This window comes from Vulpes lagopus, chromosome 7, assembly GCF_018345385.1.
Source record: "Vulpes lagopus strain Blue_001 chromosome 7, ASM1834538v1, whole genome shotgun sequence".
Lineage (NCBI taxonomy): Eukaryota > Metazoa > Chordata > Mammalia > Carnivora > Canidae > Vulpes > Vulpes lagopus.
Window position 1 is genome coordinate 56251867 of NC_054830.1, and position 16180 is coordinate 56268046.

General features: G+C 40.1%; 1 protein-coding gene and 1 long non-coding RNA gene across 3 annotated transcripts in view; one reads left to right on the plus strand and one right to left on the minus strand.

Moving 5' to 3' along the window:
• Window positions 1-16180, minus strand: part of KBTBD12 (kelch repeat and BTB domain containing 12) — a 75352-nt gene that overhangs the window by 14509 nt on the left and 44663 nt on the right. For both annotated transcript variants that reach the window (XM_041761229.1, XM_041761228.1), the window contains exon 6: window positions 12129-12326. In XM_041761229.1, coding sequence (XP_041617163.1) covers window positions 12129-12326 — 198 coding nt within the window. The remainder of the gene's footprint in view (window positions 1-12128; window positions 12327-16180) is intronic.
• Window positions 14246-16180, plus strand: part of LOC121494617 — a 71334-nt gene continuing 69399 nt past the window's right edge. Inside the window, exon 1 of the long non-coding RNA XR_005988829.1 lies at window positions 14246-14664. This is a non-coding gene — a long non-coding RNA (uncharacterized LOC121494617). The remainder of the gene's footprint in view (window positions 14665-16180) is intronic.

Consider the following 16180-nt stretch of genomic DNA (forward strand, 5'->3'; position numbering starts at 1 on the left):
GGTCATGCTTACGAATCAATGTCAACCTTTCAAGTTTGCAAAAACTTATAAAGCATGCATAGATCTGTATGCCAGCTCAGCACAGAGCACTGAGGCTGCGTTCCTATTCTTGGATGCATTCTAGAAAAAAGAATGCAAAACCAGTGATTACATGATAAGAAGAAGCTGGTGCAAGATGAAAACGGTGACAGTCGGCTAAAACCACAAGAAGCTGAATCTGTTCAGTTGCATCTTTTTAGTTAGAAGTAATAAACCCTCTTTGTTTAAAGGTGGGTGGTTAGGATGGTGTAGAAGGCACCGTCAGTGATATCCTTGATGGATCAGCTGTCAGCCATATCCTCTTTGTGACGTTTGTTCCAGAACATGCTGATTACATCCACCTGCTACTCTGCCTGAGGATTTTTCTCAGTTAAAGTGGGGCAGGTTGGGAGTGCCAAGAAGTCAATCTGAGGATAAATACCTCAGATTATCCAGCATAGGGAACAACCCAGAGGCTGATCCATACTGTCTCTGAGTTTTCCAATGGGGTTGAATGCCAGTAGCCCACAGTGGTAATCTGCCAATTAATTTTTCCTCCCGGCCACCTTCCTTTCCTGTCTTACTCTCTTCCCTTCTCTTAATGCCTCCCAGCCTCCCAGAACCATGTAACTCAAATCCTGTCTCAGTGTCTATTTTTGGAGGAGCTCAGCCTAAGGCAGATGGTTACTTTTATTTATTGGAAACTTAATTGGAAAATGAGGCCAATTAGTGTGGAGGGAAAAGCTGGTGTGGAACAGGGAGTTAGTTCCTTAGCAGTCAGGACAGGAACAGATGCAATGAGGCCACAGGATTTCAGGAGGGCAAGCTAGCCTCTCACTCTCTACTGACAGGAGGTCCTGGTTGTTGGAGGATATTACCTTCCTGATCTCCTGCACATGAACTGATCCTCACTCCACTGCTCTAGCCTCTAGAGAACAGTGCTGGGCGTGGCAGAGCAGGGTGAAATTGATGGTTGTTGCGCCATCTTACCCTGCATCATGGAAGGTCTCTGGGAAGAACACAGATGGAAGTGAGAAAAGAATGAGGCCAACTTGGTTGAGAAGCAGTAGAAGGAGACACTTGTATGCTTCCCTCAACAGAAGCTTTAGAACCCATTGTTTTTCCTTCTTTGCCTTGGTGGCCAGGAAGCTGAGCTAAATTCTGGACTTTTTCTTAGCTTAGGTTTTCTGATAAAATTAGCAATTAATCCTTCCACTTAATACAAAGCATGTTTTTAGTTTCATTGCACCTATGCTTATTCTTTAAACGATCTCCATTATTTTTGGAAATACAAACAATATATACAACATATAAAAAACAAAAGTAGCAACTCTCCTTCAGGATATTACAATTTTTAGTACAATTTCTCTGGGAACACTGAAATTACAACGGTAAAACAGACAAATTCAATTGTACTATATTTCTCTCTGTGACCAACAGTCCTAGGATAAAACAGAAGTTGATCATGTAGTTGCCACCAAAGCTTTTTGCTCCTTTCTCAATTTTTTATTTTGAGAAATTTGAAACAGTTGAAAGAATACAATGAATACCTGTAGACTTTACATCTAGATTCAATAATAGTTAACATGTTTCCATATTTTTACTGCCTCCCTCATGGGTACACATGAACACAAATTTTCTTTTTCTCAAACCCTTAAAAATTCATTGCAGACATGACACTTCATCCCTAGATACTCAGCATGCTTCTTCTAAGAATAAAGATATTTCTTTACATAATTACAATACCATTATCACACCTAAGGAAAAACCTTAATTCTATCACATTAAATAATATCCTGTCCATGTTCTGATTTCCCTAGTTGTCCCAAAGATGTCTTACATGACTGTTCTTTTCAATCAGAATCCAATAAACACTCACACTTTATATTTGATTTTTTATGTCTCTCTGATCTTTTTTTTTTTTTTTGATCTCTTTTTATTTAGAATGGCACCACCATTTTTTCCCCTTGACTATAACTTTTTTTTTTTTTTTTTTAAGGACTGGGCCAGTTTTCTTGTTTGAATATCCACATCCTGAATCTGTCTGTTTCCTCATAGGGTCATTTAACTTGTTCCTCTTTTTTGTATTCCCTATAATTTGGAGGTCTAGAGGCTTGATTAGACACAAGTTTATCATTTTGGTGGTGGTAGGTGGGCAAGAATCCTTCCTACTGTATTACACAGAAAGAAAATACAGCTGATCCTTAAATGACATGGGTTTGAATTGCATGGGTCTGCTGATTTGCCAATTTGTTTCAGTATATATGGTATAGTACTGTAAATATATTTTCTACTTCCTATGATTTTAACATTTTCTTCTCTCTAGCTTATTTTAATGTAACTATTTTAGTATATAATACACATAACATAGAAAATATGTGTTAATTGACTGTTTATGTTATTGGTAAGGCTTCTGGTCAAGAGTAGACTATTAAGTTTTTGGAGAGTCAAAAGCTGTATGTGGATTTTTCTTTTAAGATTTTATTTATTTATTCATGAGAAACAGAGAGAGAGAGAGAGGCAAAGATACAGGCAGAGGGAGAAGCAGTCTCCATGCAGGAAGCCTGATGTGGGACTTGATCCCGGGACTCCAGGATCACGCCCTGGGACGAAGGCAGGTGCCAAACCGCTGAGCCACCCAGGGATCTCTGTACGTGGATTTTTGACTGCATGAGGAGGTCAAGGGTCAATTGTACTATATGATTATCACATTTTTAATGATGATTATTTGGTTACTATGGTGACCATCCTATTTCACCACTGTAAAAGTATATATTTTTCCTCATTGTAGTTACTATTAGTATTGTAGTTAATATTGGGTAATACTTTGGTGCCATGTGCATATCCTGTGCATAACCTTTGATGATTTGCCTGAACCAATTACTATATTAGGAGTTGAAAAATGAGAATTCTATATATTCTTTAGCATTCCTTCTACATTTGTTATATATTCAATCAATATTTAATAATGATTTTTAGGTTTTTTTTTAGAAGTTTCCCTTTATTCTTTTTAAATTTTTATTTATTTATTCATGAGAGACAGAGAGAGAGAGGCAGAGACACAGGCAGAGGGAGAAGCAGGCTCCAGGCAGGGAGCCTTACATGGGACTCAATCCCGGGTCTCCAGGATCACACCCTGGGCTGAAGATGGCGCTAAACTGCTGAGCCACCTGGGCTGCCCTGATTTTTGATGTTTAAATGATTCCAAATTTGGCCACTGACTGCTCCTTTAGGCTGGCTTCTCTGTCTTTTGATATGGCTCCCTTATAAGTCTCTGACAGTTCACTTGTTTCCTGGTATAACAAGATATCCTAAGCTCACCTCACAGTTTTTGTGCTCCAAACCTAGAACTAGCTATTTCTCTTAGGAGCACAGCTACACTCTTCTCTGGCTGAAAGCATTAGTCCACTCATGTAGTAACTTCCTGTTTTGCCCTCACTTTGCTCCTTCAGGGCTGGGGCTGCATATATTTTTTCTCCAGGGCTTGACATAGGCTTATTACCTAGAAGTCATTCAATAAAGCTTTGTTGAATGAATGAACAATGGACATTAGCCAGGGCAGTGGTTCTCAATCCTGACCACATATTAGAGGAATCTAAAGAGCTTTGAAAAAATATTGATGCCCAGGCCCTATACCCAAATATTCTGATTTAATTTGTCTGGTATGGAGAGACAATTTAGCCTCCTGGTTAAAAAATACAGACTTTGGGGCCAGACTATCTGGATTTTGAGTCTCAGATTCAGCATTTACCCTCTGTGTGACCTCTTTAGGTGGCTTCTGTTTCTGCCATAGTCTGTAAAGGTAATTAGAGCATCTACCTCACAGGCTCTTGTGATAATTAAATAAATTAACATACGCAAAGTGCTCAGAACAGCTCCTAGCAGAGACAACACCAAGTAACTGTTAGATGTCCATTTTACTCTACATTTGTTCGTGAGGTAATTAATTTTTTGAAATACTTTCCAATGTGTTTTCTCTTTTTGATAATTCAGGTTTGTCCTCGGCAGCCTCTCGACTTTTAGGACTGGGCCCCAGGCTGAATGAAAAAGACAGAGAGGTTGTTTGAGAGAAATTCTTGCTGGGGGTGGAGAGGAAGAGAGCTTCTCTGGTCCTGCGGGGAGGACAGAGATTCCTGGGTCTCCTAGAATTATCCAAGGAAGATGGTGAAAATATGTCAGATGGTTAAGGAGGACTGGAAGCAGAAGGGACTTAGGGCTGGACTCTGGAGGAACCTCTCTGCCCAGAGCCCCACTCATTGGGTAGCCAGGTAGAGCTAAAATGGAGAAATGAGAGTTCACTCAGCTTGCTCAAGGAGTTCCTGTGTTCCATTCTTTGGAAGGAATTTTCCACAGATTGGAAATATTGTGTGTGACAACTGGCTGCTGCAGGGGTGGGAGATGAGGGGATCCTGCACCAGAGGCTTAGGCAGAAACAGGCTAAAACCAGGGGCTAGAAGGAAGACACAGCCGAGTCTTAAAGATCCATTGGCTGGAATAAGAGCCAAAGTGGGGGCTTTGTCAGCAGGAAGCCAGCTGAGTCCTTTGGGAGGAGCCCCTTCCTTGTGGGATATTCAAGAATCCTGGAGGCTCACTGCAGCTAGAAAAGCCCCAGGAGTGGGGTTTTGGTAGTCAGTTCATTATAACTATCACCAAGATGCCTGCTCTCCAAGCTCAGCTGGTCCCTCAAAAGGCAAGATTTCTGTGTGTCAAGCATTGACACAGGAATCTCTTGCAAGTTCCTTTGGCCACTATGTTGTCATCTCCTCCTGGAGCCTTTTATGAGCAGGGAATAGATTCCTGCCACTAGGTGTCACCTGCCACCACCATCTCTCGCTCTTTGTCTCTAGAAACCTACTCTACATTTCTGTCTCTCCTTTGAACCATTTCTGCTTCTTCCGAGCAAAGAACTCATCTCCATGCACTCTCCCTGTGGGCAATTCAGTGAATTCTCCTCATTAGTGTCAAACACAAAAGCTGATTACTTTGGGGGCAGAAAAGGGAAGAGTTCCCTTTATTAAAACTTCTTTATTGAGATATAATCTACATGCCATAAAATTAATCTTTTAAAAAATATGTAATTCAGTGTGTTTTAGTATGTTCACAGAGCTGTGGAACCATTACCACCATCTAATTTCAAGACATTTCTGTTTCCTTAAAAAGCAACCCTGTACCCTGTACCCATTAGCAGTCATTTCTTGTCTCTGATTCCCCCTGACAACCACAAATCTACTTCCTATCTCTATGCATTTGCCTTTTCTGTACATTTCACATAAATAGAATCATGCAAGGTCTTTTGTGACAGCTTCCTTTTACTTAGCATAATGTTTTCAGGGTTTATTTACATGGTAGTTTGTGTTAGTACTCCATTCCTTTTTACTGGCAAATAATATTCCATTGTATGAATGTACCATATTTCCTTTGTGTATTCATTAATAAGTAGAGACTTGTGTTGTTTCCACCTTTGGGCTGTTAAAAAAAGACAATATTTCTAAATTTTGAAATTAGGAAATGTGAGTCTTCTAATTTTGTTCCTTTTCAAGATTTTTGCATATTCTAGGACTCTTGCATTTCCACATGCATTTTAGGATAAGCATGTCAATTTTTGGGTGCAATATCTCATATTTTATATAGGTTTTCAGTTTCTTTTCATGATGTTTTGGAGTTTTCACAATAGAAGTCCTGCACTTTTGGAGTCACATTTATTCCTAAGTATTTTATTCTTTTTGATACTATTATAAATGGAATTGTTTTTTAAATTTCATTTTCAGATTGTTCATTGTGAGTGCATAGAAATACATTTTTTTTTTGTACACTGATCTTGCATCCTGCGGCCTTGCTGAATTCATTTATTAGCTCTAAAAACTTTTCTTGGTGTTTGTATTCTTTAGGATTTTCTAAATTAAAGATCATGTCATACGCAACTATTTATTCTTGTCTCATCTGGATGTCTTTTATTTTTCTTTCCTAATTGCCCTGATTGGAACCTCCAGTATAATGTTGAATAGAAGTGGAAAAAATAGACATTCTTGTCTTGTTCTTGATTTTAGGGGTTTCAGTCCTTGACCACTAAGTCTGATGTTAGCTGTGGGGTTTTCACAGATGCTTCTAATCATGTTGTGGGAGTTCCCTTCTATTTGCAGTTTGCTGGGTGTTACTGTCATGGATGGGTGTTGGATTCTGACATATTTTTTTCTGCATATATTGAAATGATCAGCTTGGTTTTTTGTCCTTCATACTAGCAATACAGTGTATTGCATTGGTTAATTTTCATATGGTGAACTAACTCTGCATTCTTGGGATAAGTTCTGCTTGGAATGGTGTATAAGTTTTTTTGTTGCTGGATTCAGTTTCCTAGTATTTTGTTGAGGATTTTTGCTTCCTTATTCATAATGAATACTGGCCTGTAGTTGTCTTGCAATGTCTTTGTGTTTAGTTTTGGTATCAAAATGAATTGGAAAGTGTTCTTTCCTCTTCTTTATTTTGTAAGTTTGTGAAGGATTGGTGTTAATGAGCTCTGATGTTTTTGAAACATCATTTTGGTTTCCTCACTCTGTGTTGGAGGTAGAGAAAGAGGTTTTGTTTTTTGTTTTTTTGTACCCACCCCCCTCTCCCCGGTGAGTCCCAGGTCTCTATCAAGAACTGTGCAGAGTCTGAGATTTTGCAGGTTAGCTTGTTACAGTTTTGTGAACACTGAGAGATAATGTGAAACTCCTAGGTCTGAGATGAAGGACAATGTCAGTCATAGCAATAGCAGTAGCCAGTGCATCAGCATTAGTTATTTGAGACCCAGGTCCCACAAGGCAACATGAAAAGTGACAGGTGATACCTCTACAGTAGGTAGGCTGCATTGTAGGAGAGGAACCTTGAGCTTAAGACCCCAAATCTTTTTTTTTTTAAGATTTATTTATTTATTTATTTGTTGGGGAGAGGCAGAGAGAGAGAGGGAAAGGGAGATAGCCGACTCCCCACTGAGCACAGAGCTAATGCAGGGCTGGATCTCACAACCCTGAGATCATGACCTGAGCCACAATCAACATCGGGTGCCTAACCGACTGAGTCACCCAGGCACCTCATGATTATATAAGGTCACCTTATATAATGGCCAGTAATGCCTGCCTTTTGCTATGGAGGGGGGAACACTGTTTCTGTCTTCTGGGCTGTCTGCTCTACAAACATGCTTAAAAAGGTAGTCCAGGGCAAAGACATCAGTGTTTCTGCTCACAAGACATGCAGAAATGCCTGAGACTCATGGAGAATTATCTCCTAACAGATGTACTCATTAATATTTTTCTTCATACTCCCTTGTTATTCCTCCATCAGATGTACTATTATTTATACATTTTATTTTTTTATTTTTTTAAGTTTATGCATTTTAAATTTAGTTTTTATCAGTTGTACATGCAATGATGTAAAAGGTCAAATAGGTTTACAAGGCCTACTCCTTAAAAACAGTTCTCCCCTCCCCTCCTCGCCATGGGCTGCTCCTCTTTCAACCCCAGCTGAGCCTTCCAGCATCGAGCACTATATTTCTAAATAACATTTTTATATTACTGCTACTTCCTCGTTTCTAAGATGAAGGCATTGACTCTTGATGTCAAAATCTTACAAAACATTAAGATTCAGTTTTCCCAGAAATGTGTGGGAAATATCAGGGAGACAGAACATAAAGACTCCTAACTCTGGGAAATGAACTAGGGGTGGTGGAAGGGGAGGAGGGCGGGGGGTGGGGGGGAATGGGTGACGGGCACTGAGGCGGACACTTGACGGGATGAGCACTGGGTGTTTTTCTGTATATTGGTAAATTGAACACCAATAAAAATTAATTTATAAATTAAAAAAAAAAGATTCAGTTTTCCCTTCTGGAACTCTTCTCCTGTAGAGCCCTTTGACCAGCTCCATTCTGTGGGGGTTGCTCCTCAGGCATGCCATGCAGGGGGCCATTCTCAACATCTCCTGGGAATTTCTTCCTCTCTACTGTGTTTGATTCTGTTCCTTGGATCCCATGTCTACTCTTTTTTTTGGTTTACATGTCCATTTTTGGCAAATCATATCCTAATAAACGGGCACATAGGAGATACGTGTTTTGAGACATTGCTTGATGAATTTGTGCCCTCACACTTAATTAATAGTTAGGCAGGTATAGCAGTGTAGGTGGAAAATAATTTCCCCATAGAATTTTTGAAGGCATTTGCTTCATTTTCTTCTAGCTTCCAATGTCATGGTTCAGAATCTGATGCCATTCTGATTCTCGACACTTGTATGAAAATTTTTCCCTCTCTCCAGAAGCTTTTGAGATATCTTGTTTGCTCCAGTGTTCTGTAATGTCACAGCGATATGCTTTCATTTGGGTTTGTTTCCATTTACTGTGTATCTTTCACATGGTGTATCCTTTCGATCTGGTGACTTCAAGCTCTGGGAAAATTTCTTAATTTATTTCACAGGTGATTTTATCCCCCCCGCCCCAGTTTCTCTGCTCTTTTTTTTTTTTTTTTTTTTTTTTTACTGGAACTATCATTCAAACATTGGACCTTTTGGACTTGTTTTCTCTCTCACTTTCCCTCTAATTGCTTTTTGCTCTGCTTTCTGAGACATTCCTCCCATCATACCCTCCAAATTTCCTATTGTATATTTAATTTCTGCTACCATATTTTTAATTTCCAAGAACTCCTTTAAATTTGCTTTTCCGTTCCCTTGATGCAATGTTTTCTCTTATGTCCCTGAGGATAATTCTCCTGTTGCAGTTTCTGTTTCCTCCAGGTTATTTTTCTTTATTTGTTTTGATTTTTGTCTCTGATGTACATACTTTCCTCAAGTCTCTGATAGTCTCCAGCTGTTTGCTCATCTTTAAGAGTGGGATGCCATGGAAGCTTTCTCTGTGAGGTTCTCCAGAGGGTGATTTGGCTTTGCCTGATTTCAGGGCTGGTTGGGTCCCCAAAGATGAGCCTTCTAGTCCCCCACCTGGAGGGTATGGTTGCCCACATTCTAGGAGCCAAGGAAGGAAGAGAGGTGGGGATCTCAATATTCCATGTGCAATTGTTCACTTACTCTGCCTGCTTAAGCCCTGAGTACCTGCCTTCCACTCCTGGCCTCAGCTTTGGTCTCTACTAGGGTGGATGAGGGGCTCTGTGTCACTACTGAGAGTGGGGCAGGAGATTCAGGTCTTCTTTTCTTTCAACAGGCACCACCTTCATTCCATCCTCCTGATGTACTTGTTGTTGCCAATTCCTGAGGCTGCCTGGGGTTCTGTGCTACAAATCTGAGGGTTTTGTTTATGTGTTTGCTTGTTTTTCTTGTGGCCAGTTTAGGATTGAACTTTCTCAGGTCTGGCTAATTACTACTTATTCATCTGCCCTCCAGCTTCCAAAATTTGGTTGCTCTTGTCCACCCTCTTCTTTCCTTTGTACAACTGAGTTTATTCCTCTTACTGTCATTTTAGTGGGACTTGGGGGAGAAAATATATGTATTCAAACTTGCATTTTAACCAAAACCAAATCACTATATTTATTACATGTTTTTGTATCTGTCTTTCCTACCACATGTTGACTATCTCAATGGCATCCCAAATGTTTATAAAAAGTTATGTTTCAATCACCTTTTTATTGAATTAACTAAATAGATTATAAGAGATTTTTTTCTTGATTGTGGTTTTCTGAATAAATAAATGGAATGACTAGGTTTGTGTCACACAAGGAGAGAAGATTTACTGCCTGTTTTTAGGTCTGATGCTGTGGTTGTTGGTTCATAATGGGCATGCTATTATACAATTGCTCTATTTTTCATAAAACCCCAGTGATGGGATCCCTGGGTGGCGCAGCGGTTTAGCGCCTGCCTTTGGCCCAGGGCGCGATCCTGGAGACCCGGGATCGAATCCCACATCGGGCTCCCGGTGCATGGAGCCTGCTTCTCCCTCTGCCTGTGTCTCTGCCTCTCTCTCTCTCTCTCTGTGACTATCATAAATAAATAAAAAATTTAAAAAAAAAAAACCCCAGTGATGATTCATTCAGCTAATCCCAGAAAATCCACCATGTTAGAACCAAATAATTAAAATGGACTTTGAGAGATCACATGATAAATCCCTTTCCCTCTGGCTGAAAGCATTGTTAGTCTACTACAGTACCAAGAAAAGAGGTTGTCTCATAGTATGAGTGTAGACATGTTTGAAAAGCTGGAGGATATAAGTTCTCTAACTCAATATTATACCAGGAAAGATAAGATAAAGAAACAAGACAAAACAGAATACCTTGCGGGTCCTCAGATACTAATTGCCACTCAACACTCTGGATGTCCTTAGGCTACCCTCTGTATTCTCTGTCCTCATCTGGTCAAGAGAAAGCCAAAAGCCAGAGGATGGAGAGGAGGTGTGTGATCACAGCTGGAAGAGAGCTCTGGTGTATGTATGGGTCCAGCAGCTGGGATCTCTCTCCTGACTCCTCGTATCCAGCCTTATACATAGAGTGTGAACCAGGGGGCACTGGTTATTAGATCTCCTTCCTGAGCCAGATTTCTGGCTATTTTTTAAAATTAATTAATTAATTAATTAATTTATGATAGAGAGAGAGAGAGAGAGAGAGAGAGAGGCAGAGACACAGGCAGAGGGAGAAGCAGGCTCCATGCACCGGGAGCCTGACGTGGGATTCGATCCCGGGTCTCCAGGATCGGGCCCCGGGCCAAAGGCAGGTGCTAAACCGCTGCGCCACCCAGGGATCCCTAGATTTATGGCTATTATGATAGATTACTTTACACAAGCATATGATATTTAATATAAAAGATATTAAAACAGTTTTTAAAAAACCTCTTTGGAAAGTCCTCTGAAGAAAGAGAAAGGAAAATGAAAGCTTTTTATTATGGCAATGTTCAAGCATACACAAAAGTTAGTGAAATAATGCCCCGATGCATCCATTATCCAACTTGAACAATTATCAACATTTTACTAATGCTATAAAATCTGCTCTTGCCCCTCTTACCCCATTCACTTTTTTAACAAGTATTTGCTGGAGTACATGAAAGCAAATTTCAGATAGTATATCACTGTCAACCACAAATACTTCTAAATGATCTGTAATTGTTCACGTTCTTCTTTTTTCTTTCTCCTTTATACAAAACCACAATGCCATTATTATTATAACCTAACAATGAACAATTCCCTACTATCATCTAATACTCCAGTCCATATTAAAATTTTCCAGATTATCTGAAAAATATCTTTTTGCAGAGGATTTGTTTGAATCCGAACTAAATAAGGCCCACTCATTGTATTGGGTTCATTTATCTCCCGTCTCTTTTAGTTCATAATGATAACTTTATTCTTTAACTTCCATATAATGGTGTGCATTAAAAATTAAGGTGGGCTTATAAAAGCCTTTGCTTTGCTTCAGTGTCAGCTTTATTTTAATCTGGCACCCTTCCAAATTTTAAGTGCTCTCAAGGCATGCTTTTCATGAATATGTACTGGCCTACTGCTTCTATTAGGTTAGAATTGAACAGTTAGTCATCTTAATACAACTGCATTCTGCCTTATTTATTGATGCAACTACTCAAGCTTTGGAGAGAGCTGCTCATTAGATTTGTGTATATTTAAAAATTTCCCTGTTATGTTAAAAATTATAAATTCATACTGTGTATTGCAAAGATGGTACAATTTGATACATGGGAACTAAATGTAGTAATAGATATATACAATAGGTATTATTCTAGAAATGATTTAAAGCAATTTATTTTAAATGGTAATAGTGGAGAAGGAATAAGAGCGTCCTCTTAGGGCAGGATCTCTTGGTCAATAAAGACAGTGCTAAACCCCAACACTTCTGTTCATTATTCTATTTCTACCTGTTCTTCATGTTTTCAAATCTTCTCTTAGCCCTGCAATCAGGATTAGACTTGCTTCTCCCATTTCTTGACTCTTCATATTCAATTAATAGTTATGGAGTGACTGCTATATGCCAGACATATTATAAACTAGATCTCATTTAATTCTTACTAGCCTGTGGAGGTAGCAACTCCATTTTGCAGACATGGAAACCCAAGATCAGAGCTTTGGTGAGGTACTCAGTCACTAAACTCTAAAGTCAATGCCGAGGGAAGTTATAAAGCATTTAAAATTGAATCAATACCTGCTCCGTGGAATCCCCCGCAGACATAGAGCTTCCCATCCACTGTTCCTGCATTGGTAGAATTGGTTCGAAGGGAGAGTAGGGGACTTGGCATAGGTGGGCCTTCTCTCCAGAAGTCCCCATCAGGGTTATAGATCTCCACCACATCAAGGCACTTTCGAACCTGGCCTTTGTCTCGACCTACACAGCCAATTCCACCTATAGAGAATGATAAACAGAAATGAGATGATCAAGAATTGCAACTTTTCTGTGGCAAGCACCCCCTTCCTCCTACAGTTTGTATTACATATTTATGGGCCTCTGACTTTTCTCTTTCTTGCCTGGTGCTACTTCTCTGATAATTTCTAAGCAATAGTGATGTCTGCTCTGTACTCCATACCCAAATTTAATATCTTTTTTTCCCCAGAGGGTTCTATCTTTTGCGCTTATGCATGAAGCTGATTCCACTGCAGGCTTTATGTTCTGAAACATCCAACTCCGGTTCACACAATGAGCCTCTAGGATAAGAATTCCACATTTGAATATGAGGACAACTCAACCCTGACATCTGTCTTTCAGTTTTTTGTTAGCAATGACTTCGCTGACCTGCCAGTAGGGATGTGTCCTTCCTGTTCCTCATCATTGTAAGCCCGTCTCTTCCTCTTAAGCACTGTTTTTTTTTTCCTTAAAGATTTTATTTATTTATTCATGAGAGACGAAGAGAGAGAGAGGTAGAGACACAGAAGGAGAAGCAGGCTCCATGCAGGGAGCCCCATGTGGGACTCGATCCTTGAACCCTGGGATCACACCCTGAGCCAAAGGCAGATGCTCAACCGCTGAGCCACCCAGGCATTCCTCTCTTAAGCATTGTTGCATGAACTTTTCCCCATTAAGAAAGGGCCATTCTTTGATAAATTTCAGGTTTGAGGTCAAAGGAAGCCTCTAAACCGGAATGCCCAGTTCGTCTTCCATTTTTGAATGATATAGTTCATTCAACAGATATTCACTGGTTGCCGTTTTATCAAGGCAATGTGCTGAATGATAAGAAGTTTAGGAAGATGAATAAGGCATGTTTCTTGCCATTAAGAAATTAATTCGGTGGGGGCAACCCGGGTGGCTCAGCGGTTTAGCGCCTGCCTTCGGCCCAGGGTATGGTTCCAGAGACCGGGATCGAGTCCCACGTCAGGCTCCCTGTATGGAGCCTGCTTCTCCCTCTGCTTGTGTCTCTGCCTCTCTCTCTCTGTCTCTCATGAATAAATAAATAAATAAATAAATAAATTAAAAAAAAGAAATTAATTCGGTGGAAAAGGGTCATATATGTAAATAAATAGGCAACATGGTAACAGGTAACTTAAAGCAAATTAGCCTCGGAAGTCCAGAAACTATAACAGGTAACAGAAATATCATTTATATAACCATGATTTTAAGTACAATTCTCCATGGGAAATGTAATTGTATAAGAATATCTAATCCACTCTAATAAGAAACACACGTTTTAGGTGATCTTATTTGTTCTCTCTTCCGAAGTCTCACAGTGAAAGGTCTTAAGCATTGGGGCCATATTTTCTGACCTAAGGATGGCTCCTGAAGTAGAGGTGAAGTCCCTGGAAGGAGAGACATTTCTCTCATGGGTGGCCTCCTTCCATCACTGACCCAATCTGATGACCCTGCTCTGCATAGCCAATCTCTTTGCTATTGAGAGGGTCCTAGAGGATTCATTGCACTTGCCGCATGTTGACTGGGGCAAGGCTGTGTTGTTTGCAGCCACATCCAACACCTAAACTAAGCTGCTCTGATCTCTTGGCATTTATTGTGTGGACCATGTACTGAGAAATTAATCAGATACCGTCTCATGACATTTCTTGTTCCACTGTTACTTAACACCTGTTGTCCAACATTGTACCAGTCTGATGGTGTTTTCATCATTGCCAGTTTTCAGTCTTTCTTACCTACACAGGGTCTGACCCATGTGTGTGCCTGGAATGAATGAAAGAATGGGCAGTTTAACTCTCCCTATGCTTTCTCTGTCCAAGTGGATGTACCGTAAGCTCATTGAAGGCAAAGGCTGCTTTTCATATCTCTTATATCTCACACTGCCTCACACACAGTGCTCAATGAATTCAAGAAGATTGATGGGAACAGCTTATATTCACCATGGTTGGGACTTATGCCAGGCATAAGTGGTGATGTCAGAGGACTTCAGAGGAAGTCTTTTTTTTTCTCCCCCCTCTTTGCTGATGGAACCTGGCTGATTTCCTGTCTCAGCATGGATCCAAGGACAGGCTATCAACTCAGGAAGCTCTTAGCTGCTTTCTCTTATCCGATTGGATAAATAATTTAGCCCATTTACAATGCCAAGTCTGAGCTGTGGTGTTTCAGAAGAGGGAACACACTGGCCTCAGTTAACTGCACAGCTCTGCTGTCCATGGCCATCTTTCAGTGTGGTAGCTAGAGGCTTCTTAGTCCAACAAAAAGTGGAATTTACTATTTGTGGCGCAAGACGGCTTTTAAGAAGAGGATTTATCACCAGCAGCTAAACCTGGCAAATACTCATCAGGTAAGAACAAGATGATTTAGTTACCTGCTCCCCAAAACCCAGGAGAGATATTCTTAGGCTGGATTATATTACAACCACTTTGGAAGACCTATTAACAAGCAGAAGCAAACAGGTTAAATGCAAGTCACTGGGAGTCAGGCTGGAGCATGCCAAGTAACCAGCATTCTGAACATAACTTGGAAGTTTCAATAAAAGTCCATTAGAAAAGCTTCCCCAACATAATGCATATAAAGAATGGGTATTAATCTCTTGGTTTTTGAAATAATTAGAGCGCTTGCCATTTTTGTTTCTCTGTTACTAAGTGTATTTAATTATAATGTTTAGTCCTTACTCTGCTCTTTGAAACATGTGCCCTTTCTGTTTGGTTGGCAGACAGCGCACATGCTCCACTCGAGGGTGCCATGGCTGGCAGGGCATTGTCTCTGCTCCTGACCATTAACGCCTGAGTGCATTCTCCGTCGCACTTGGATGTAATCCCAACATCAAGTACACTTAGAGCGTCACTCTGTAACAGCAGACTAATGAGCTTAAACTGAAGGTGAATCCTGATTAGATAAATAATCAAATAAAAGTGTGATCTTTATTAATAAGTCAGCAGCAGCACTACAAGAGAATTCTTTTGATGAGCGAAATCTAGGGTAGGATCAGTACATCTTTAGAATTTCAATGAGATACCTCTATATCTTTAATTTATAAGCTATAAAAATCACTCAGCCTGACTTTTCTTTATTCACAATAGACCAATGAATAGAAATAATCTTTGCAATCAAATCAAAATCGACCTTGGATGCAAGCTATATACCTTAGGGTTTTTTTGGTGGGGGGGGGGGTAAGGGAGGGAGAAAATTATAGGACATTGCCTCCCTCTCCTCGTTTTTGTTTCTACAAGGATGAAGACCTACTCTTCTTTTTTTTTTTTTTAATTTTATTATTTTTATTTTTTTTTAAAGACCTACTCTTCTTGTGTTTGGCTGCTATAGATTCTTTCCAGACTGTGGGTGTGCACACACAGGCAGCTGACTGAGGGTAGGGGTGAGTGGCACTTCTCTGGTACCCTCCTAGGACTCCCGGTCCACAGCATCCTGCTTACAATGGTATTGGCTTCCTGCTTCTGCCTGCTGGGCTGCCTTCAGGTGGCAGGCTTACTCTATTCTTCCCTGGGCTGGATCCAAAAGAGGAAGGGGATTGTGTCTGAGAAGCTTCCAGAGTTACTTGAGTTGCTAAAGAAGCTTTAGAAACAAGCTTTAGTAAGTATCTTTACTGTTGTAGTCTCCCTTGTGACACAGAAAAAGCAGGTGGGCTTTTGGAAACAGACAGACCCTGGTTCATATGCTTGTGTCATCATCACTTACTAACTTGGGTTCATATAATCTCTCTAAGCCTAAATTTCCTCAATCTGTAAATTAAGGATGATGATGCTAATTTCTTAAGCTGTGGCAAAGATGAAGTTATTACATAACTGTAATGAGACAGAAGGGTAAGAGGGTACTCACATTAGCTGTCTATCCTTTCACAA